This window comes from Vicugna pacos, chromosome 11 (assembly GCF_048564905.1).
Source record: "Vicugna pacos chromosome 11, VicPac4, whole genome shotgun sequence".
NCBI classification, from domain to species: domain Eukaryota; kingdom Metazoa; phylum Chordata; class Mammalia; order Artiodactyla; family Camelidae; genus Vicugna; species Vicugna pacos.
The window spans coordinates 30,181,761-30,206,032 of NC_132997.1; the positions used below are offsets into that span (position 1 = coordinate 30,181,761).

Sequence of the window (24,272 nt, forward strand, 5' to 3'; positions counted from 1 at the left end):
TGTATCATAAACTAACAATATTATGCAAAAAAAAAGATTTGTTGAAACTTCAGTATTTTGATTAACCATCTCTAGATTTTACAAATTCCTTATTATTAGAGTTTCCTTTAGACTCTAAGAAGCCTACATTCTAACCCTTTTCTCTTCCTTCTTTACTCCTTCCCTTCCTCCCTGATGGGAACCCTTGCCGCTTGCCTGTGTCCCTCTATTCAGGGCTGAGGCCGTAAGGATGGGTAGGAAGCTGACTTCTCCCTTAAGGGTTTCTGAGTCCAATGTGAGACACAGAGACACCCAGACAAGATATGATGACGAGCATACTGGAACCGTAAACCAAGTTCTCCCAGAACAGAAAAGAGAGAGGGTGCCTGAGAGGCCTGTCAAAGTGTCCAGAGGAGGGACTGGAGGAGGCGGACACTGAAGACCAGGTCAGAGGGGGGCAGGCACAGAGGCCGAGGGAGGGATGTGCCAGGCAGCGGAACATGTACACACGTACATAAGTAAAGACAAAGGATGGCATCTTGAGAAGCTGTTGGCTGGGTAGGGCTGACTGCAGCGTGACAGGAAATGAGGCTAAACATGGACGTGGAAGCAAGCGGTGAAGGGCTCTGCATGCTGCACTAAGAGGGGTCTACTTTAATTGTGAGTAACGTGGATGCATCAAGACATCTTAGACAGGAGGTGACGTGGGGGCTGGGACTGCAGTCGGGAGAGCCTGCTGGCTGGCACAGAGTTAGGGGTGGGTTCATAAGGAAATAAGCGATCCGCCGTATTCAAAGATTTCTGAGAAGCAGGGCCTGAAACTGAAGATTCCTTTTTTGCTGAGTTGTGCTCTGGGAGAAATTTGTGAAGGCATGAGGGAAACAAAATCTGTCAGGGAAAGAATCCAGGCAAAGATGTAGCTTCAGAATCAATGTCTAGGCACAGCCTAACTCCATGGGAAGCTGGAGAGCCTGCCCTGCACCTCAGGGCCCATCCCTACCCCTGGAGCCACACCCGCCAGTCACTGGCTCCAGCCCCCTTCCCTCGCCAGCCACGGGCACTGCTGGGAGACGTGTGCAGCTGTGAGTCCTGTGCGGCAAATGTCTGCAGCGGGTGGCGGACCTCCAGCCTGGCAGGGCACTGGACAGAATCACACTTCCTATAAGACGTTACAGCCTTGAAACACGACGTCCCCTCATCTGACTTTTAATGTGTATCTAATGCCTTTCAGGGTTGGTAGACCTGTCTCACATGGGTTTTGTGTGCCAAACTGCAAGCTTCCTGAGGGCAAGAACCGGGTCATGTCCTCCTCCACGTCCTCCACAGAACCTGGCAGCGGGCTAAGCGTCCAGGCGCTTCTCAAAACTTAGAATCTTTGGAAAATCAAAGTGACGTCAGCACTATGTGAGAAGCGGGACGAAGGCAAGTTATTACCTGATGAGCTGGCTCCAGCTCCATCTTCTGCTGACTAGCTCTGGTGCCGTGGAGACAAATGGCCAGAAGAGCCTCCAAAAGTCGAATGCTCTGAAGCGAGGGCCCACTTTCTCCAGGCGTAAATACCTTTGCTTCCTCGGGAGCAGCCTCGGCAGCTGAAGTCTGCCCCACGTTTACGGAGGACAGGTGCTGTGACTCCAGCTCACCTGAACCACCAGCGCTCGTTTTCAGGCCGCCCAGTTCTGACGGAGCCAGGTGACCTCTTACAGTTAAACATAACAAATCTTCCTTCCCGGGGACCTCAGATTGAGAAGTTCTGCTTGAATCTTGGTTTTCGCCCACATTTATAGCTCCTTCCTTTTTCCCTTGCTCCTCTGCAGAACCTGTGAATAGTTTCTGGATTATCATAAATATCAGTGTATGGCATACTCGGAAACCACCAAGCCTGTGAAACTGTTTCTGGAAAACGGGACTCAGCATGTAGATCCACCGACACATGGCCCAGATGTCTGCCGCGCGGTGCATCTGTTCGGGCGAAGGCAGGATGAGGCTCTGGACAGACAAGCATGGCAGGACGCACTGCAGAGGCTCGCTGGCCGTGCTGTCGTAGCCGGAAGTGTCTTCCGACTCATTGGCTGACTCTCTCTCACACTCGGCTTCTTTGCTCACACACAAGAACGCCACGCAGAGGAACAGGTTGATCGTGCTGATATGGACATCCTGGGTGACAGACTTCTGTTTCTTGGGATAAGTGTCCTTGAGGCGGGCATAAAATTTGCTAAGACTCTGAGAATCTGAATAAGCGTGCTGGTCACGCAAAGCAGCTACACTGAAAGATGACGACTCCTGTTCAGTGTCCATCCCATCAACAGCTGGAGTTGAAGAGCCTTTCTGCTGTTCCCCTAGGCTGATTATCAGAGTTTCAAACGCTTTTAGCGAGTGATTTCGAATACCATCTAAGTAATTTAATTCAATTATTTGATTTACTCCATTACAGTTTAAAAACAAATCTCTTATTACCCTATGAGAGGAAAAAAATACAAGAAATGTTACATATAGCAAAATCATTTATAAATAGGAACACATACTGCTTCAATATGCCGTCACCACAGACAGTAAACACTGCCTGTTCTAGCTCAGCAGTCACCTGGCTGCAGTCCCTGGTCAGACAGGACCAGGGTCTCAAGTTGCTTCCTCATTAGTTTCACGTCCCGCTTCAGACACTGCAGACACGACTTCAGCAGCATTTGAAAACAACACATTACATGCTTCTCAAGTTAAAAGAAGCAGATCAGGGAAGAATACTCTCCTCCAAACGGCAACTTTCTCTATAGAAATTCTCAAAGCCACAGCCACCACCAAACTTGAGATGGACACTCTGAAAGCAGGCAGGCATTTGTGTGTCCATCTGTCTGCCTGCCTGATGGTTCACTCAGGACTTTTCTTTATTTTCAATCTGTACCTCATAAAGGGAAAGAACCAAACCACAGATCTGAAGTTTCTCCAGCTCTATCTCAGGTGAGACTCGTGGGTCTGGATCACTGGAATCTGAGTAATAACTTTAATATAAATTAGCTCAGCAAAAACCCAGGTTGTCCAAAAATATGCCAAGGAGTTATTAAACTTTCAAATCAAAGTCAGGTCTATGTAAACACTGTCACAATGACAGGAACTTTTTAAAAATGATTGTAAAGATAATGATCACAGGTAGGTTATATTTTAAGTTTTTTAAATGGTATTTGCATTACTTTCAAAGGCCAGACTATCTATCAGAAGCAACTTTATTTATAAAATTATTTTTTAAGTACCAGAGTTGACAATCACAAAATCTGGAAAACTCATTGGTGGGATTCTAAGTAATTTTAATTTTCTTCTTTTGCTTACCTGATTTTCCACTTTTTCTACATATATTGCTTAGGTAATAAATGTAAATATGGTATTTAAAAAATAATAATCTCTTTAATTTCACTGCCATGATAAATAATCATTTTATATATGTGCATATTTTACATAATTGTAAATAAGTGGATATTTTAATTTTGTATATCTTATTAATAAAATATTATAAACATTTCCCCGTGTCCCAACATCTCTGTAAACACTTTTTAATAGCCAATAATATTTCATCAAGTAAATATAAAATAACTAATCTTGCCCCTGCTGTTAAGATACCTGTGTTGTGTCTATTGCTTTCTCAGAAATATATTTAAAATGTTATTTTTCCCCAGAGAAATTAAAATCAATGGTATTATCCTCTTCTCTATTACCATCTAGTAAAAAGAAACAAATTAACAGATAAATAAATGGTAAAAAGAATCTGACATGGGATGGGAACATTTTTTTGGTGTTAAACTAAAATGAAGTCCTAGGATAGAATAAAGGGTAAAGACATTCAAAAGCATGCAATATGAAAAAAAATTTATACACACACGCACACAAACCTTGATTTAAGTAGGGTAGGTAGGGTTTTTAAATAAATCTGAAGCACTTCCTGGGGCAGACACTGATGATGATGGCTGCACACATGAGTCTGCGCTGAAGTAATGCCGAGCTGTTGACAGTGATGTGCTAGTCTGACTCCCCTTTGGAGCACAGGATTAAAGATGTAGTTATACAGTTTCCACTGAACAACTACATTGCCTTTCTGGATTAAACTGCAGATGTGATTTGCAATCTGTACACTCTGTAACCTGTCTTCCTCAAAAACAAAGTTCTGATAGGCCGCTAAGGCATCCCATTTCCACAGCAAGTCTTCAGCGCCGCTGCTGGGCAGGATCCCTTGACACCTGTAAGAAGGACTGGATAAACCTGACGAAGGTTCGGCAGCACTGGAGTCTCCCTGCAGGGTCTCTTCTAACTTGGCGAGCTGATCAGCGTCCACGGTACAAATATTGCAAGCTGCCTTCTTGATTTTTTGTGGTATCTCGGCTCCTCCTAACTGATCCAAAATTAGTTTGTTAAGAATATTCAGTATATGCTGCTGAAAGTTTTTCAGCGCTGGCAACTTAAAAGCGTGGAGCAAAGGAATGATCACGGACTTGGGGTCCATGCAACAGCAGATGCCGATGCTCTGAACCCCTGACAGGATGTGGACGCACGTGCTGCTCAGGGAGGCCTGCTGCAGGACGCGCAGGCACCGGTGCGCGCACACGGCGATGCAGCAGCACCGCTCCGGGTAATAAACGTCACCATCTGCCGTCTCTTCGAATGGGTTTTTGGAAACCTGGTTTTTAAAAGCCGACACCAGAAGACCTGAGAGATCTCTGTGGTGATGCATAAAGTGGGAATATTCACAACGCCTGTGCCTTCTCCTTGTACACATCGACTGGTGAAGCTGCTCTGATTTCACTTTTTTGACAGTGCTCATAATTTTCATCACGCTATTTATTAGGGCTTTCAGATGTTCTGAGGCCTCGGGAGGGACTCCCTCTCTTAAAACCAGCCATTCCATCTGAAGAACTGCTGTTTCAAATAAATTAAATCCGTGATGCTGAATGAACTCTTGAACCAGATCCATGGCCTGACTGAAGAAGAAAGGGTTTGAGGCTGCACTTTGAAGACTACAGATCAGAATCTGGAGAACTCCTTCCAGAAGCTCGGGCAGAAGAAGGGCTCTGTGGCGGTACCTGGGAAACACAAAGTCCTCCTGAACCTCCCGTAGTGTTTTCTTTTGTCTCGGTGCAAAAGGGTCAGGCTGCTTTTCTAGGCAGGTTCTAATTTTTAAAGCTGCTCTAAGCAATTCGGTTAAATTTTTTCTGAGACTTTCTGGCATTGTCTCTGCGGTACTAATATCTACCGACATGAGATGCAACACCGTGCGAAAAAGCATCCGTTGAATCAAAGCCACGGGTTCTTCGGTCCAACCCGCAGAAACCATCTGACTCTCCAAACTGTCGCTGAGATCACGGCAGTCCCCAAAACCTGCTAGGAACTCGGTCAGTGTCGGCACTACACTGGCTGCTAGGGCAGAACTATGATTCAAGGTAATGTCAAACTTACAAACTTTCTCTAATAAGGATAACAAAACATGACACAGGTCAAATGGAGAATTGCTCATGTGCCTGATAATAGACAAGGCAGCCGACTCACTTAAAATGTCAGTGTTTGACTCCTGTCTTGGAATGGTCTCCCTGGAATTGTCCAGAGCCATGGCAGCAGGAGGAACCTGCTCTTCTTTGGTTGATGAGCGGTCAAGCTCAGCGGTGAGGAGGTCTTCTTTAGGAGACTGGGTTACCAAACGCTGCAGCAGGTGGGACCTCCTGTGCTTACTCACTGCCACACTCTTGTCATCTGAATTGGCTTCCGAGTCAGAGGTGGAGAGCTGGGTCTTTCTCGCGTCTCTTACAGAATAGCGCTGGGTAGTTTTACGCTGTCTTCTGCTTTTTTGAAAAACGTTTACTTTTGCAGAAACCTGACCAGCTGGGGCACTTCCTTCTGAATATACTTTTTCCTGAGTAGATCTTTGAGAACTAGAGCTCTTTTCTTTGGTCAGGATGATATCAGCTGAGAACGGCAGGTTAAAATCTAACGAAATGAAGAAAGAAAATTTAGAATAGCTCACTATGGTGCGAAACTCAATTTGCATAGGTGAGTCCCTCTTATTTACCATCCACTCTAGGTGTGTACCCTCAGTATATTTTTATTACAGCACTGATTTCCTTTAGCGCTTTGCTGGTTCACTTCCTCCCCACACCTGTCCTGCTCATAGTAAGTACCAGGTGGCATTAGTTCAAAGGACACAAACTGATTTTGAAAACAACAAAGGAGAAGAGAATTAGGAAAGCAGTGCTGGCACGTGGCACTACCACCCCTACCACTGTACGGACCTCCAGTGATGCCATGAATTAAGACGCAGGGGTATATTAGTCTCAAAAACAGTGTTTTGTTCGTAGCCCTGATACACCTTGGGAACAGGAAGATTCTCCAAAGTCACACAACAGTACCAATGTCCTCCAAGACTGAGGTTAAAAGAGTTATGCGTTTGAAACATTCACTGCATGTGCTCCACACTGACCAGGCACAGGCACGTCCCTGTTTCATCCTCGGTGCCTGGGACCAGGGCCTGCCATGTGGTCACCGCTCAATACCTATTTCTTGGGGAAATGAAGAAACCTCCATACTGATGAAAGAGATAATGAAATTGGTCTTTCCATTTGCAATAATAGGGAATAAAATCTATATGAAACATAGAGTTGCAATTTAGAATGAACAAATTAAAATCTGTAAATAAAAGGTTTGTGCTTTAACTAAAAGAGGCAGGGATGGGGTGGGGTGTGCTTAAAAGGAGTCTGACAAATTACATGCAGGCAAAAGATACAGGCAATGAAGACAGCTTCCCCCAAAAGATCACTAATTAGATTTCTTGAGTAATTAATTTGTGAATTCTACAAACTCAGAAGAAAATAAGGGCAGAGTTGGTGAGTCAATAAACAAGCAGGATAACATTGTAAGACCTTAGATAACGCCTTAAAAAGAAAGCTCCACATCAGAGATGCATTAAAATACAACGTAGGAGGCTTTTTGTGTTTTGTTTTTAACCCGAGAGACGCAGAAGCACCTCACAAGTCTCACATTCCAGAAATGGTCACGGGGGGAACTGCGAACTCTGCCACTGAGACATCTAAACTAAGTTTCATACACTTATTATGCTATATATGTACATTTTTTTTCTGAATCAGAATTCTTATCAGAATCTAATCAGAAAACCGTAAGTGTAATAATTCTACCCAGTCCTGAAACAAAATATTACTTCAAATTTATCCTTTAAAAGCAAAATTAAAAAAAAATGAAACTGCAAAAGCCATTGATTGAGTGCTGGTAAGAAAAAGAAGTCTTTAAAATAAGTAAGGAAGCTTTCATTTCTTTCTTCAAACTTTTACCCTGCACTTAGCGAGCGTCCGTTTGCGCATCTGGACACACGTCTCCTGCCAAGTGCTCCACCTCTGCGTGTTATTTGCTAATCGTCGCTGCATCCAAATCCCCTGAGAAGCACCATGGTTTTCGTTTTATTGGAAGAAATAAAGATGTATTTGCCTAGAGAATTTTTCACGTTAAGTAGCACACTAATACGTGCTGTTCTGAACCTGAACTGTATCAGCCGTTACGTCAGAAGTAGCTCTTCAATGAGACTTTCCCCCAGTGGAACTCTGATAAAACAAGTAGTATGAGAAAGAAAACAAACATACCAGCTGCCTTCTCCTCTTGAACAGGGATCTTCCAGACCAGGGGGAGCAGCGACAGAAGCAGGGTAAGGAGTTCTTCCCTACATGTCAATGCCTGGATTAGAAATAAGAGAATCCTTTATGTTCCAAGGTCATAAAACAGTAATGCCTAATATCTTTTCTTAAACTGAATTTTAAAAAATCCTTTTTCTTGAGAAGGAAGAATCAAATTAACCTATCTCAAATCCAGTTAAAGCTGAGATACTTTGCAGTTTATAAACCTTTCCAATGACAGAAGAATGTAACAGTCTTTGATGGTATTTAGCACATTCTTGCTGATTTTTTCCAAAATAGCTGTTATTATCACCATGCACACTGTAAGAATTCCTCACCCATGAAAAAACACGTTCGCTAGGTGGAAATGACAAGTTAAGCCCTATTAATTAGCAAACCAGTAACGTAAGTTACAAGAAGAAACCCATAAAAACTTCATGCAGTTAAATTTAAAACTCAGAGAACACAATTTTAAAAGGAGAAACGGACATTATTAATAAAATAATATATATGAAGAGAGAAAGACTTATTAGTGAAGGTCATCCAATAATTATTTGTTGACTGCACACGCTTTCCACACCACTTACTGCCTTACCCTTCCCGGAGGCTATGGTCCAAGCCCTGGAGAAGCTCCCCTCATTTGGTCCATAAAACATACACACAAAACAGTCAAAGAACAACAGAAGGCATGTAGTGTGAGTAAGTTCCCGGGTGTGGCACAGGCACTCAGGGCAGGGGCTCCGGCAAAGCAGCCGTCATTACCGGCCAGCGGTGTAGAAGTGCTAGGCTGGGGACGTCTGGGACACGGGTGGCCAAGGAACTAATGGCAAATCAGTCACATCGGTCAGTGGGGAGGGGTCCAGGTGGTCCAATCAGATTTGCTTGTTGGAGAAACCACTTCAGCCACTATACAGAGGACAGAATTAGGGGGAAGGGACTGACCAGTGACAGAGGCAGGGAAATCATAACCTCCATGAGTGACGGTAACGCTGAAAAGAAGGAAACATATCTGAGCAGCTGTAAGGGAGAACTGAAGAGACTTGCAGCTGACTAGCTATGGGGTTTATGGGAGAGGAAAAAAGATCTAAAAGAACTGGAAGGTTTCTGGTTTGGGCCAGTAGGTAACTAATAATATACCCACCAAGACAGGAAATTTAGCAGTGGCATTAGGCTGGGGTAAAGATGACAGAGTCATGGTTTAGACATAGAGACTGTGAGATGTCTGTAGGACATGCAAATGAGAGCTCTTTTTAGTAAACAGCTGGATATCCAGACCTGGAGCTTAAGACAAAGCTGTGAAGTAAACAAAAAGACTTGGGAGTCCCTGGGGCCGAGTCAAGGCCATGTGTGAGACCTGCTAGCGGGAGTATGCTGGACAAGAGACGGCGGTGGACGATGGGGACGCAGCTCCCCCAAAGACGAGAACAAGAAATGCCAAGGGAAGAGAGCAGTGCAGGGAGAAAGGTCAAGAGCTGCTCTTCTTTAATTGTGCAAGATGATGGCAGAAAAGCATTTAGCAAGAAGAGGGTCACGGGTGGCCTTAACAAACGCGCCTTTAATGGAGTGATCAGGGCATGAGTATGATCACGTCAGGCTGAGGAGCGGAGGGGAAGGAGGATGCAGAGACGCGGCTTGCAGACTGCTCCTTCCTGGCGTTGTCCTGGTTAGGAGAAGGCTGGAAATCCTGCAGAAGTAAACCCCGAACTCCTCGCAGGCTTCGGAGACCCTCGGGGACATGCTCGTTGTTGCCTGGTCCACACCCCCCTGCCCCTTCCCCACACGTCCAGCTAGTGAGGGTTTCCTGACCACCGTGGTCCTGGTATTGCTTCAAACATTCTCCTCACTTACTCTGCCCTGTCATTCCATCACCATTCTCCCACCTGCCAAATGTCAACTCATCCCTCAGGTCTTCCATAACCCCAGATCCAGTTAGGTTTCATGTCCCTGCTCCCCTACAGCAATCAACTAGCTCGACTGTTGATGTCTGAATGCCCATTTTCCTCTTTCATTCATTCAACAAATATTTACTGAGCCCTTACTACGGGCCAGACACTTTGGATGTAGTGGTGAACAAGGAAGACAACACTCACATCCTTACAAAGCTGACACTCTAGCATGGGAGACACAAAATCATGGGTAGAGATAAGAAAATTTCAGACAGAATGCTGTGCTATGGAGAAAATTAAACAGGAGAGGGTTACAGACTGATGAAAGGGGGACATTTAAACAGGCAGGTCAGGATGGGCCACTTGAGCAGGACTTGATTGATGAGAAGGAAGAATGCGTGCAAAGACTTGGAGGAAAAGGGCTCACAGGAAGTATACAAAGGGTTGGGGATGGATTTGACTTTTTCACAGACCAGCAAGCAGGCCAGTGTGACTGGACCATCGCACGGGGAAAGCGCTGGGAAACGAGGCTGGAAGGGGTAGGTCAGCGAGGTGAACGGTGCCAGGTCCAACACAGCCCTGTGGGTCATGCGAAGGAGTTTGGATCCACCTCTAAATACAATAGGAAACTTTTCCAAACACTCTTCTCAGTCATTTCTCAGAGCATGGACTCCAGGGCTCAGGCCCTAACCCTTAGCAGTCACCTCCCTTTCCTGCCATTCAATGCCTGGCGAACTGTTGGGCGTTCATAAACACTACCTGCATGAATGACTTTGAATTCTGGAAGAACTTCAAAGAAGAAAATTGTGTCAAAGGGCCCCATTTCCAAGTGCTTTACTTCAAAATTAGCAAGACTAAAGGTGTTGAGATAACATTTCCATGTATAGCGCAGACTCAGTATGTACCTCCACGGTGTTTTTAAGACCCCACAGGGAGGGTACAGCTCAGAGCTTAGCATGTATGAGCTCCTGGGTTCAAGCCCCAGTACCTCCATTAAAATAAATAAATACATAAATAAACCTAATTACTCCCTCCCAAAACAAACAGAAACTTATTTAAAAAAAAAAGGACATCAGAAAAGGATACATGGTCTTTAAAAAAAAAAAAAATAAACCAACTTTGAGCATGTCACTCCTCCTGACATGAGTTTCTCTTTAGCAGATGAACTAGTAACATTCCGATGGAGCTGCTGAAACCTCAGCGGGGTGTGAAGAAGTGCTAGGGACACGCTGTGCTTGCTACTCAGCCCGGCTCCACAGCAGGACACTGGCAAAGCCCCGGCGCTGCGTGAGCGTGAGCAGCAGCCCTGGCCCTGGCCCCTCCTGCCCACGCCGCTGGTGGCCCCCCTGCTCTCTCCGGGGGGCTTCTCTTCCAGCACCACCCCATGATGTCTTTTCTCCCCTCTCAGGACTTCGTATCTGTTGCCACCATCTCTTGAAGTGAGTTAGTTCTTGGAAACCATGGGCCTTTCAAAAGAATGAGACTGAAGCAAGCACGGGTGTTTCGTCTAGCTAGAATCGCAGCCCTGAGGAGGACGGCCCTGAGGGCCCAGCTGCCAGTGCAACAGCCGGGGGACAGTGCCTGACTTCACAGTCAATCACAACCACCTACCCTTTCACCAGCGATCACAGGCCTAGATATTTACCCAGAAGAAATGAAAATATATTCACACAAAGACATCACCCAAATGGTTAAACGCCAGGTGAATGGTTAAACAAACTGTGGTATCTCCACACAACAAAATACTCTTCAGAAACAAACAGCAGTGAACTCCTGACTATGCGGCAGGAATGGAGCTCCGAGACACAGGAGCACGTGCTCATGACTGTGCTTCCGTGACCCTCCAGAACAAGCAACGCCACACTCAGGTGCTTAAGCCGGAACAGCGGTTGTTGAGCAGGGGCAAGGGGAGTGGCCGACTGAGAAGGGAATGAGATAGAACTTTCTCAGGTGGTGGGAAGGTTCTAACCACTGATCTGGGTGCTGGTTACAGAGTATATATATTTGTCAAAACTCACCCAACAATACATTCAACATCTGTGCATTTACTATATGGAAACCAATAAAAAGTCTACTTAATTTATATTAAAATCTATTGATAAAGCAAGAGTATTCAGTAGGAGGGCAAGACCTTAAAACGACTCTTCTCCAGAGTATCCAAGGGTTTCAACTCACGAGACACCCAGATAGAAAAGCTGAAGCTCCTCCCGAAATGTACAGCTTTGAATCTAGTGGGGTTTTTCCTTTTCTTTTTTCAATTTTGTAATTTTATTTTTTTTATTTAGTTATAGTCAGTTTACAATGTTGTGTCAATTTGCAGTGTAGATCACAATTCTTCAGTTATATATGAACACATATAGTCATTGTCACATTCTTTTTCACTGTGAATCTAGTGTTTTGACTCCATTTTAATGATTAAATCTTGCACAATTAAATTCCCTTAAAGAACCAAATGATCATTCGCCATTTTCTGGCTTGAACAATTAAATCTTGGTAAGTCCTATTTTTTTAACAGCTATTTGAAAAATACTCCTACTTCTACTGTTACTACTGTCGTTGCTACAGATACGCCACAAAGCGAGCGACCACGGGAAAAGAGGGCATTGAAAACACTGCCGCTGGAAAAATGCTGTTGCATTTATGAGCTGAATGATTTCAACCATTTAACAGCACATTCAAAGATATCCCACAACTTAAAAGAGGAAGGTGAGTGAAAGTTGACGAGTGTTTGCTTAGGGCCAAGGGGGATGGGAGGGAAAGGGGAGTGATGGGTAAAAGGCAGGGGGTTTCTATTTCAGATGATGAAAATGTTCCAAAATTGACTGTGGTGACAGCTGCACATACATGTGATGACATAAAAAGGCGCTGAACTGTACATCTGAAACAGGTGGATTCTATATGTGAATTATATCTTAGTAAAGCTGTCATCCAAAAAAGCTATTGAGCTTCCTCTTTCTCTTCCGGTCCCAGGTGATTTGGGATCTCCCGGCTCCGGTGCAGACATGGCCAACTCGAAGAACCACACCACACACAAACAGTCCCGAAAATGGCACAGAAACGGCATCAAAAAACCCCGACCACAACGATACGAATCTCTTAAGGGGGTGGACCCCAAGTTCCTGAGGAACATGCGCTCTGCCAAGAAGCACAGCAAGGAGGGCCTGAAGAAGATGCAGGCCAACAACGCCAAGGCCACGAGCGCACATGCTGAGTCTGCCAAGACTCTCGGAAAGCCCAAGGAGGCCAAGCTCAAGATCCCACAGGGTGACAGCCGCAGGCTCAGTTGACTTGCCTGCACTGCTCACCCCAAGCTTGGGAAACATGCTCGTGCCCTCATTGCCAAGGGTCTCAGGCTCTGTCGGCCAAAGGCCAAGGACAAGGCTCAGACCAAGCCGCAGCTTCAGCTTTAGCTGCAGCTGCAGCTCAGGCTCAGGTTCTGGCTCCCAAAGGCGCCCAGGCCCCACAGAGGCTCCAGACTAGAGGCTTTCATCTACTGATGTGAGGATATAAGGACTAGTGTGACCCCGGGACTGCTGTCTGCTTGGGGCTCATGTCTACCTGTGCTGTTTGTACAAATAAACCTGAGGCAGGATCTGTCAGTCAAAAAAAAAAAAAAGCTATTGAGATTTTGATTGGGATTGCATGAGAATCTACAGATCAATTTGGAGAAAACAAATATACTTACAATATTGATTTTTCCCAACACATGAAACTTACGCAATTCTGCCTTTACTTGGGTCTTCTTTAGTTTCTCTCAACAACATTTTTATAGAATTTTATACAGAGACCTGTACATAATTTATCAGATTTATTCCTGGGTAACTGATATTTTTGATGCTACTTACATAGCATCTTAAAAAAAAAAGAGAAAGTGCTGAATTGTCCTAATGTGAGGTCAGAAAATGAACAGAACATGATATGCATATTAAATCATCAAAATTCTAAAATAAAAAACCACTGCAAGTGGTCTAACAAATTTTTTTTCTGATTTTAAAATGTATTGATAGAAAAGTCACACAAATATATAAAAATTAAATTACAATTAGTCACACATTTAATAAATCACATTCAGGAAAAAGAATAAAAATACCTAAGCCTACGTGACAGTATAAATCAATGCCACCCCAACAAAAACATATAAACTTCACAAATACCTGCAGATACTCTGGAAAATCCATGATGCTTCCTGATTTATACTTGTTAAGTTCCTTAGCTTACAGTGAAAATAGATAACGCATAGTTTTGCTATCTGTATTTACCCAATATATGTATTTATTAGAGAAGTGCTTTTATAGTAAAGAAATTTCCTTTTGCAATGATTAAGTTTATATTGAAAGCCAGTGACATTTAAAGGGGTTTAAGCTGTCCGTCACATTGCTGCTACAGAGCCCTGTTATGTTTTCAGTTCAAGTTAACTGAGATACTACTATCTAACTGTACATTAATTAGTAGACGGTGAAAGCAGATGGTGGATTTTTTTTCATAAAATACACATTTGTTTTCTACTAAAATAAAATAAAGATGTAAATCACATTTGGGCTTCAAGTTAACCTTGTTTGAGTTACTTAATGTTTCTGGACCTCAGTCTTTCATCTACAAAACGATGTTACATGGAAGTCTCTCCGTCGTCTCAACCAGCTTTAAAACTGCTAATTCTAGAATAAGGAAGCAGCAAAACACCACATGGTGTCACCATCGTTTCAGCAAACACAGTAATGTACGAAAAGCCAGATGAATGCAAGACAAAGGACTCAGTAATTGTTCGTTTTCAAAAGGATTCTCTACTTTCACCCCAGAATGGGCAAGCTCCCTAAATATAATTTACACTAAACTTTTCAAAAACATGTGATTTTTTTGAAAGTGCAAATTCATGATGCTTCTGAATTGTAACCTTATCTCCACTAATCATAGTTATTTCACACTGATATTAGGACAAAAAGCATAGTATATATGAAACCATTTTAGAAGAAAGATCATTAGTAACTGTGAGATATTAAAGACATTGTGGAAAGTATCCAAATAAATAATATGTTCATAAATGGAGCTACCTTCCCTTGAATGATGTGAGAGGACTTTATCTCAAAGAGATTCTCAGACACTGTGTAACCCAGAAATTGTGTATCTATAATTAACTAAAATATACTGATGGAAAAGTTATTTGACATGAAAATGTTACCTGGTCAATGATAGAATTTAGCCTGGTCAGTAACAGAAATCCTCGGCCATGGACAAGGTATTGTCCAAGGGCTGCCATGTGCGTCTCCTCCTCCTCCTCCTCCCTGGCCTCCACTCTCTGGACCACTGCATTGCAAAGCCGGTTGACATCGGTCAGAAACTCACGTGCCAAGGAGTTACTGTCAGTGCTCATGACTGAGCTGTAAGATAAACATGACAAAAAAGATTAGAGAAACAAAAATTTATGTTTAAAACTATGTGTTTTTGCTGCTGTTTGTTTTTAACTAAAGACTGACTTTAAATTACAGAGCATTGGCACCTAACCTTATCAAATTTCCAGACATAGCTCCGAGTCGGCCAGGTGCTCTGTGAGTATTCCTGCAGGGCGGGAATGAGCCCCAGTGTGAAGCGCCTGAGCAAAGCCAAGCAGGGATACGGGAGAGCACCTGCAGAGGAGATGCCAGTGGGTGGTGGAGGTTACGGCAGATGCTGACTTTCCCTCTTAAAGAGCCTCACCGTAGAATAAAAATAAACCCACTACTTACAAAAATTCTTGCTGTACATGCTCTGAAAGATAAACGGATCCTTTAAAAATATAAACTGTTTTTCCCATGATAGAATCCACAGTCACTGGCCCACCTTCCCAGAGTTCAGTTAATGGTTGGGTGGGGGGTGGGCAGAGAGGAAGGATCTACCACCAGGTGACTCAAAATAGAAGAATGCCAGCAGCTGACCTTAGGCCAGTTCATTTCTTGCTACACATCCGAATCAAATACAGGGCAGTGTATTTAGTGTATTAGGATTAAGGACAACAGTAAGGTAAAGCAGACAAAAGAGAGCAGAAACACAAATACAAAGAAAAGAATGAATAAACCTCCAGAAAAGGAAAAAGCATGAACAACAAAATCCCCAAAGGATTTCAAAATAGTTTCACCTTAGGGTTAAAAGTAATTCTAAGACACTGAGTAACCCTGAGAACTTTTTAACCTAAGAGGTTGAATTAAATAAAATGTGTACTGCAGTCTTCCTTCCCCCACGGTGACGGGGCCCTTCGGCGGACCCTGCTGAGAAGGCAGTGGCCACGGGACTGTGCCACTGCCGAGGGGCACTGCCAGTCTCCGGGCCTCCGCCGACTGACACGCACTGACTCAGGGTCAGCTGCAAGATGTGACTTGTGTGGGGCAGCCTGCAAAGAGGGACTGGCCAACCACGCTTTCTCTCTCTCAGAGGAATCTGAATTAAGGGACGTAACTATGCTGAGAAGCCCCACAGAGATAGGCCTGTGCTGGTCACTATGAGGTAGCTGAGGGTCAGAAGAAGCCACCTCGGTGAAAACTAACCAAGAGGATGCAAAGAGAAATAGATAAACATGAAAGGGAGAGACCAAAGAAATGCCTAATACTACTTCGGTTCCTATTCATTCTAGGGCCTGATGGTTTAACTCCTGGATTCCCATCAGAATTCCAGGTATTGTTACAACAACAGTTCCCTCTAACATAACAAGTACCATTATTTTCAATACTGAACATTTAGAAAAAGAAAAGTTTAAAAAATGTACATAACTCATTATCCCAAAAGGCAGCAATAATCTCTATTATATATAATATTACTTCTTCATCAGCTTTCATAAAGTAAAATTGTTCAACAAATCAAAGAACCCAATTTATATTCAGTCCATATTTATCCAACTTTATTAATTGATTTCACCTAGTCTGTCATTGATTTTAAGATACATAATATTTAGTGTACCACTATGAAAGAAAAAAACACCTGCCAATTACACTATAACCGAATGCTTTCTTATCACTTAGAATTTTCCATACAATATCATCTCCTGGGCCACCAAGATCATCCACCATGCAACATCTAAAGTTCCAACACAAAACCAGTGGCCAATACTCATATTTGATGTATGAAACAGCCAACAAATTTCCTCAATCTCAAGAGCACACTAAAAAATACCTGTAGCTTCAAGAATGGAGTCTTGAGTGAGGGAGTCTTGGAACATACTTGATCGGAACAAAACAACTTGATCGTAGCTCCCTACGCCTCCTCTCCCAACTCCCAGCTCCCAACGTCCAGGTAAATCACTATAAAGGAAGGAGAATCAGACACATCAATCTTCTTAACAACGGAATCTAGGAGGCCATGGACTATCACGTGTATACTATGCACAGCCAAGTTACTACTTTCCTGTAAAACTGAACAATATCTGAGGATTATGAGAACTCAGAAAATACTAAAGCCAAACGATGAATAAAACCCCACCAAATTTCCTATCTTTGTTGACTTTTTAAAAATGAATTAATCTTAAAAATTTTTTATTTATTTATTTATTTGGGGGGTGGTAATTAGTTTTATTTATTTATATTGACGGAGATACTGGGGATTGAACTCAGGACCTTGTGCATGCTAAGCGTGCACTCTACCACTAAGATACACCCTCGCCCCGATGAATGAATCTTTTGTGTACAACACAATGAAGGCTATTTCTGTTCACTAAAGGATAAATTCCTACTTCTGGGCAACAACATGCTTCTCTGTCGTTTCCTCTCTCTCTATAGTTTTTTACCAGGCAGAGGCAAGAAGAAAATTTCCTTATTATAGTTATAAGGCAAACATAAAGGTTTATTTTGAATCGCAAGTTTTAAAATCAAAATGATCTTTAATTGCTTTATAATGCTCAAATCTAGACAACTGTCTTGAATTTCTTCCTGCTTAACAAACAGATCTAATATCACGCACTGTGGTAGGTACTTGAGAATGAAGCAGGCAGGAAACAGGACAGAGGACTTCGTGTGAATGAGGAAAGACCGCCCCCTCCCAAGCGGCGCGGCCCCGGCGCGCAGCGATCCGAGCGCAGCCGCGCTGCAGCCCGCGCGCCCGCCCCGCTGGCCGGCACCGGCGCCGGGGCGCCAACTGCTGGACCTAACGAAACGGCACGCCTTCCGCAGCTGCTCGCACCGCAGCGTCCGCAGGTTTTTAACTCTGAAATGATGGCCGGGGAACGAGCATAAAGATGGAACCGCAGGGACCACTCTGCCCGCGGGCGCCCTCTGGGCTGGGCCACGGCAGGGCGGAGACACTAGAGCGACCCCGGCTGCCTCGGCATGGCCTTCAGAAGGGAGGGCGGACAGACAGCTGGGTCCACGGCTGTCTCTCTCCTACCGAGGGGCGTTTCTAGGCCACGCTGAGGGCTTTTTCTAATGCTCTTAAGCGGACGTGGCTTCTTTATCTCTGTTGTACACAGCCCAGCTGGGATGCCCACGGGGTTTCACTGCATCCAAGACGGCAATCCCGCCGGCCGGCACTCCGCCACGGCCCCTTACACACAGCGGTGCCTGAGCTTCCAGAGCCCCGTGTTACGGTGGTGTCCACAAAGTCTGCAAATACAGGGCGTGCGGTTTTGTTTCTTTTTTTAATATATAAATTTAAGATGTGCTTAGGACATTTTGTATTTTGCCCGTTTCCACACTACATGGACACCTGGTAGCTACTTATCCACATGACTCTCTCACCTCCTAGATCATGAGTTCCTTAAGGCCAGGGACCCTGTCTTATTATTTTTTGCACTTTACAGCTATAATGTCACATTTTAAATTCATCATCATTACAATTTTCAACTTCTGATACAACTATTGTTATAAAGTCATAATAAATAAAACTTGCTCCCAACAATATTACTAGAATTTTTATATTCTTAAAATTTACCATAAATGAAAAGCATAATAAAAAAAATGCCTATAATCATATATATGACCTTTTCAGAGACATAGTAGGTTTCACTTTCTCTAAATCAGTGACTGGTAAAAGTGTAAAATATAAATGGCGAAAACAAAAAGCAAAAAACAGATAATGTATTAGCTACACCTCTTAGTTTTATGTCAACAATATGCCATTTAATTTAACAAATGTTTATTGAACACTCACTATATGCCAGCTACTATTTTTGGCACTGGGTATAGAGCAAAAATAAAATCTCTACCCTCATGGATTCTAGTGGGGCAGAGACAGGGAAAATAAACTCATTGTAACATCAGGCAGTAGCACTAAGTGCCAAGAAAAAAACACAGAACAGAATAAGGGTGCAGAGCGACAGGAAGGCTACTTTAGACAGAAAGTCTTTAGCAAGGAATGTCTGAGAGGTGATATCTGAGCAAAAACCAGAATGAAGTAAGCAAACAGGCCATGAGTACGTGGGAAAAGAGAATTCCAGGGCACCCAGATGAGCGTACGTTTGATGCATTTGATACTGAGTGTGAGAGAAAAAGAGAAGTTAGAAATTACTACAAAAGTGAGAAAGGTCACTCACTCCTGCTTCTCAGGGACTGAAGTGAGATGTGGAAAGAGGGACTAGGGTGTCCCTCTGGATTGTTTCTCCCAAAGAATGAGAATCTCCTTCCTGCCCATCCTTTCCTTGCCCTCCTCCCCACCCCAAAAAGACTCCAAGGTTTTAAGGTTGTGAGATGAAGAACACTGCTTACTGATGGTAAAACTGGCCAGGAGGGAAAGTAAAGCTCAGGTTCAGCTGTGTCACGTTCGATAGGTCTCTTAGAAACCAAGCACAGGACATGAAGGAGGCCGTGGGGCACACCAAGCTGCAGGCCAGGTGGGGAGAACCAGTTTGTGAATCAGGTGGTGAGTCAGTGTGCGAGTTATCAGCATATAGATGCATTTTAATGAGACTAGATGGATAGAACATTCTGTAGGACGGGACTGTGGCTAGTGGCTGCAGCAATGAACAGTGGGACCGAGAGAATGAGTGTGAATGGGACAGAGAAGAAGTGCTAGGACTGAGCTCTGGGGTTAAGACCACTGAGTCCGGGGGGAGGAGGTTCCAGCACAGGAGACCAAGAAGGAGCAGCATGGGAGGCGGGAAAAAAAATCAGGAGTGGTGTTTCCCAGAAACCAGGTGAAGAAAATGTTAAACAGGAAAGAGTGATGCATTGGGTCCAATACTGCGGAGAGGCTGAGTAAGATGGAAACTGGGAACTGACCACTGGATTTGGCAACATGGAAGTTACCGACAACCTTGTCACAGGTGCTCTCAGTAGAGCGGCAAGGAGTGGTGAAGAAATGGAGGCAAGGAATCCAGAACTCTCTTTGGAGAAGTTCTGCCAAAAAGTGTGGCAAGGAAATGGGAGCTTGAAGGGGACATTGGATAGGGGAGCATTTTTTTTTAAAAGAAGAGATATTATAAATTGTTTGTAAGCTGAGATACACAGCATGTTTTATAGCATGTTTCTCCAGCAGAGAAGGGAAGACAGATGAAAAACTAGAGTGAGAAGAGATAATACAGGAACTGTGAGAAGGAAAAGTGAAGAGGATCCAACGTCCAAGTGGAAGGAACAGCGATGGTCCATCGAACGGCCTAAAAAGCATGACTCAACACGAGCACCGATCCAGCAAGATCCATGTGTCTGGCTGCGGGAGGACTGAGATTTGGATGCTTCTGTTTTCTCAGTGAAATAAACCACAAGGTTACCTACCAGCTGGGGGTGAAACGCGGAAGGTGTTAAACTGATGAGTGGAGCAGGGTCAAAACCAGCAGCCCTTAAGGGACTTCCCACTAGGCTGCCAATTAGTACTGAGACACTGAAACACACTCAGTAATTGTATCCAACTCTCCACACGTCCCCAAGAACAGAGGATGCCAAATACCTCACGGGAATCTCGATGCACTACGGCCAGTGTTCTCCTGATCCGTACCTGCACATCCAGCCAAAAGCAGGAACGGGGTTACCTGGGTGAATCCGTTTTAGAGAACCCCCCTGAACTTCACTGCCCATCTGTGCCTTCCCTAGATGTTTGCAAATCTTTTAAAAAGATCTCTAGAATCTTCTGTAGAGGTGACCTCAAACTCACTAAAATCTATGGAATCTACATTCTTCTTTTGTAATTTTGGAATCTCACTCCTCCACAGTCTTCTAAAAGTTTTCAAATTCACCGTAATAACTCAAAGACTACCAGTTCAGCAACGGCATTAACACATTTGCTCAGAATCTGAACCTGAGATGTGAAGTCATTTAGTGTAGCCAGAGATTCTGGTACAATCTCCTCCCAACCTTGGGCTTAAATTTTCTCCTGCTATTTTTCTTACTTCTACCCTTATTAGTCTGTGTGTAGATCATTCTTCATGTCAGAGAAGCCAGAAAGAAAACAGAAGCTGAGAAGTTTCATTTACTCCCTGTATCTGATTACAGGATCAGTTTGTTTAAAAGAAGAATCTATTATTTGCTTGCTGTTTCTTCTCCACATATAGTGTAAAAGGCCGGGCGAAACCTTTCTCAAAGCCTCAGGCTGCTACTCTCCTCAGGCTGTGCTCCCCCTTTATGTACATAATTTTGTTGTTATTTCCTTCATATCCTTCTTTCCTCCTTCTGCACATGTTACTTTAAAATCTGAGTTCATCCGGCCACTGCCTCTACCTTTCCTTCACACATTATTTCCAACCACTCAATAAAGACTGTCTATGACTGTCTTGCAACCACTTCCCCTTCCAGAGGCTGTATCCATGGCATCTTACCTCTCTTTTGTTTGAAATTTAGGAACTCTCACCTTCAATTCTCTACATTCCAGCTTTGCTTCATATTCCTTTCTGTTTATTAGTTCTTCATAAACACCCCCTTGTTCCAGGCACTAAGGACACCAAATGTGAAAGCAGTCCCAGGCTCCGCCCCCAGGGAGCTCATATTATGGTGGCAAAGGTAAACCCATACCCAGGGTACTGGGTCCCGATAAGGAGCACTGAGCCCACCTGGCGAGGTCAGGGAAACTTCATGAAGGAGATGATCTGTGAGTAAAAGCGGAGCAGGTAGAGGGGGAAAAGGAGTGCAGAAAGGCATCACAGACAGAAAGGGAGGCTCACATCAAGTCGCTGGGAGAATCACAGCACGTTTGATATCAAAAAGCAAATGAGAAGCAGGAAAACAAGGCTGGAGAGCAGTGACTCAGGACAGAGAACAGGACTTCCTGGGCCAGACACTGTGAGCGTCTGGTGGGGTCAGCTCCTCCGCTGTCTGGGGTCCTCTAGCAGGATTCAGCTGCCCAGGTCTAAGTAGAGAACACGGACTGAGGTACTGATCTTGAGATGGGGGTTCGCAGGGCAGAGGCGTAAGTGGAAGGGAAGTGGGGGTACAGGTGAAAGAACAATCCGTACGGTCAAAGACGGGCTACAGAAGGGCAGGGGAGAGGAGGCGGCCAGGCAGGCGCTGGCACACAAGGCAGGCAATCTCTACGCGACAGAAGGATGGAAACGTGTGAAGGAGGAGATGGGAACTTTCAGATTTCTGAACAAGCAGTTTCAGAGGCAACAACACCCAAAGTGCAACCCTGAAAGCAGGGGTCTGAGGGTAAGTGAAGTCTGGGTCCCTGCAGGTAAGTAACCATGAAGCCAGTTTCTTGGATGACTGATCACTGTAAGCTCTTCCAATGAAAGCTCGTTGATGGGAGGGAATCTGCCTGCTGCATGTACTGCTAAATCTACACCATCTAGAACAGCACGTGGCACTGAGGAGGCATTCAGACACCCATGGACTTGGCTGAACGAACGACGTGGCTTTTCTCTCAGGACTCCCATTCTGCTCACTTGTCTAGCAAAGCCCTCACAGTGGGTCAAAATCAGGCTCAGAGTATCAGCCCCCTGATGATTTCCTTTACCTTCTGCAAATGAAATGGTCAATAAAGTAAGTTTTGTTTTTATTGAGTGAGACTTCCCATAGATATCTGGAGAGCTGACTTCTATATTTTAGCTCTGGTCTGGTTCTGTGATTAAGTTCCACAACCTGTCATCCAAAAGATCACAGAATTAAGCTATCACCCCCAGTCTCGTGGATTTTCACACATTTATCTTCTTGGCATACAGAACTAGCACACCTGCCCCCACACCACACCATTACTACATATATTCTTCACTTTCAGGCATTTTTTTTCGAGTTATAGTCAGTTTACAATGTTGTGTCAATTTCTGGTGTATAGCACAGTTTTTCAGTTGTACATGAAGCTATATATATTCATTTTCATATTCTTTTTCACTGTGAACTACCATAAGATCTTGTACATATTTCCCTGTGCTATACAATATAAACTTATCTATTCTATACATACCTGTCAGTATAAATCTCGAACTCCCAGTCTATCCCTACCTGCCCTCCCCTCTGCCAACCACAAGTTTGTATTCTATGTCTGTGAGTCTGTTTCTGTCTTATATTTAAGTTCATTTGTCTTTTTTTTTTTTAAGATTCCACATATGAGTGATCTCATATGGTATTCTTCTTTCTCTTTCTGGCTTACTTCACTTAGAATGACAGTCTCCAGGGACACCCATGTTGCTGCAAATGGCGTTATGTTGTTGGTTTTTATGGCTGAATAGTATGCCATTGTATAAATATACCACATCTTCTTTATCCAGTTATCTGTTGATGGACATTTAGGCCGTTCCCATGTCTTGGCTATTGTAAATAGTGCTGCTATGAACATTGGGGTGCAGGTGTCTTTTTGAAGTAGGGTCCCTCTGGATATATACCCAGGAGCGGGATTCCTGGGTCATATGGTAAGTCTACTCCTAGTCTTTTGAGGAATCATCATACTGTTTTCCACAGTGGCTGCACCAAACTGCATTCCCAGCAGCAGTGTAGGAGGGTTCCCTTTTCTCCACAGCCTCTCCAGCATTTGTCATTTGTGGACTTTTGAATGATGGCCATTCTGACTGGTGTGAGGTGATACCTCACTGTAGTTTTGATTTGCATTTCTCTGATAATTAGTGATATTGAGCATTTTTTCATGTGCCTATTGATCATTTGCATTTCTTCCTTGGAGAATTGCTTGTTTGGGTCTTCTGTCCACTTTTGGATTGGGTTGTTTGTTTTTCTCCTATTAAGTCAGATGAGCTGTTAATATATTCTGGAGATCAAGGCATTGTCAGTTTCATCTTTTGCAAAAACTTCCTCCCATTCTATAGGTTGTTGTTTTGTTTTGCTTATGGTTTCCCTTGATGTGCAAAAGCTTGTATGTTTAATTAAGTGCCATTTGTTTATTTTTGCTTTTATTTCTATTGCTTGGGTAGACTGCTCTAGGAGAACATTGCTGAGATGTATGTGAGACAATGTTTTGCCTATACTTTCTTCTAGGAGGTTTATTGTATCTTGTCTTATGTTTAAGTCTTTGATTCATTTTGAGTTTATTTTTGTGTATGGTGTTAGGGAGTGTTCTAGCTTCACTGATTTACATGCTGCTGTCCAGTTTTCCCAATACCATTTGCTGAAGAGACTGTCTTTATTTCATTGTAGGCTCTTGCCTCCTCTGTCAAAGATTAACTGACTAAAAGTTTGTGGGTTCATTTCTGGGCTCTATATTCTGTTCCATTGATCCGTATGTCTGTTTTTGTACCAATACCATGCTGTTTTGATTACTGTAGCTCTGTAGTGTTGTCTAAAGTCTGGGACAGTTATTCCTCCACGCTTTTTCTTTTTCTTCAGTAATGCTTTGGCAATTCTGGGTCTTTTGTAATTCCATATAAATTTTATTATGATTTGTTTTAGTTCTGTGAAAAATGTCCTGGGTAATTTGATGGGGACTGCATTAA

At 43.7% G+C, this 24,272-nt stretch overlaps 1 protein-coding gene and 1 long non-coding RNA gene across 7 annotated transcripts in view; one reads left to right on the top strand and one right to left on the bottom strand.

Annotated features, from left to right (window-relative positions):
- Nucleotides 1-24,272, bottom strand: part of LYST (lysosomal trafficking regulator) — a 149,188-nt gene that overhangs the window by 109,630 nt on the left and 15,286 nt on the right. For 5 of the 6 annotated variants that reach the window (XR_012077287.1, XR_012077288.1, XM_072971020.1 and 2 more), the window contains exons 2-5: nt 14,691-14,889; nt 7,599-7,689; nt 3,855-5,937; nt 1,414-2,434 (exon numbers count right to left, since the gene is read on the bottom strand). Coding sequence is in view for 4 of the 6 variants with exons in the window: in XM_072971020.1 (XP_072827121.1) it covers nt 1,414-2,434; nt 3,855-5,937; nt 7,599-7,689; nt 14,691-14,889 (3,394 nt within the window). In the remaining 2 variants the exon portion in view is untranslated. Of the gene's footprint in view, nt 1-1,413; nt 2,435-3,854; nt 5,938-7,598; nt 7,690-14,690; nt 14,890-16,651; nt 16,780-24,272 lie in introns of all 6 variants that reach the window. The other variant, XM_072971018.1, reaches the window with a different exon arrangement.
- On the top strand, nt 17,595-18,367 carry LOC140699729 (uncharacterized). Its single transcript, XR_012077975.1, has 2 exons — nt 17,595-17,667; nt 17,940-18,367. It is a non-coding gene; the product is annotated as an uncharacterized lncRNA (long non-coding RNA).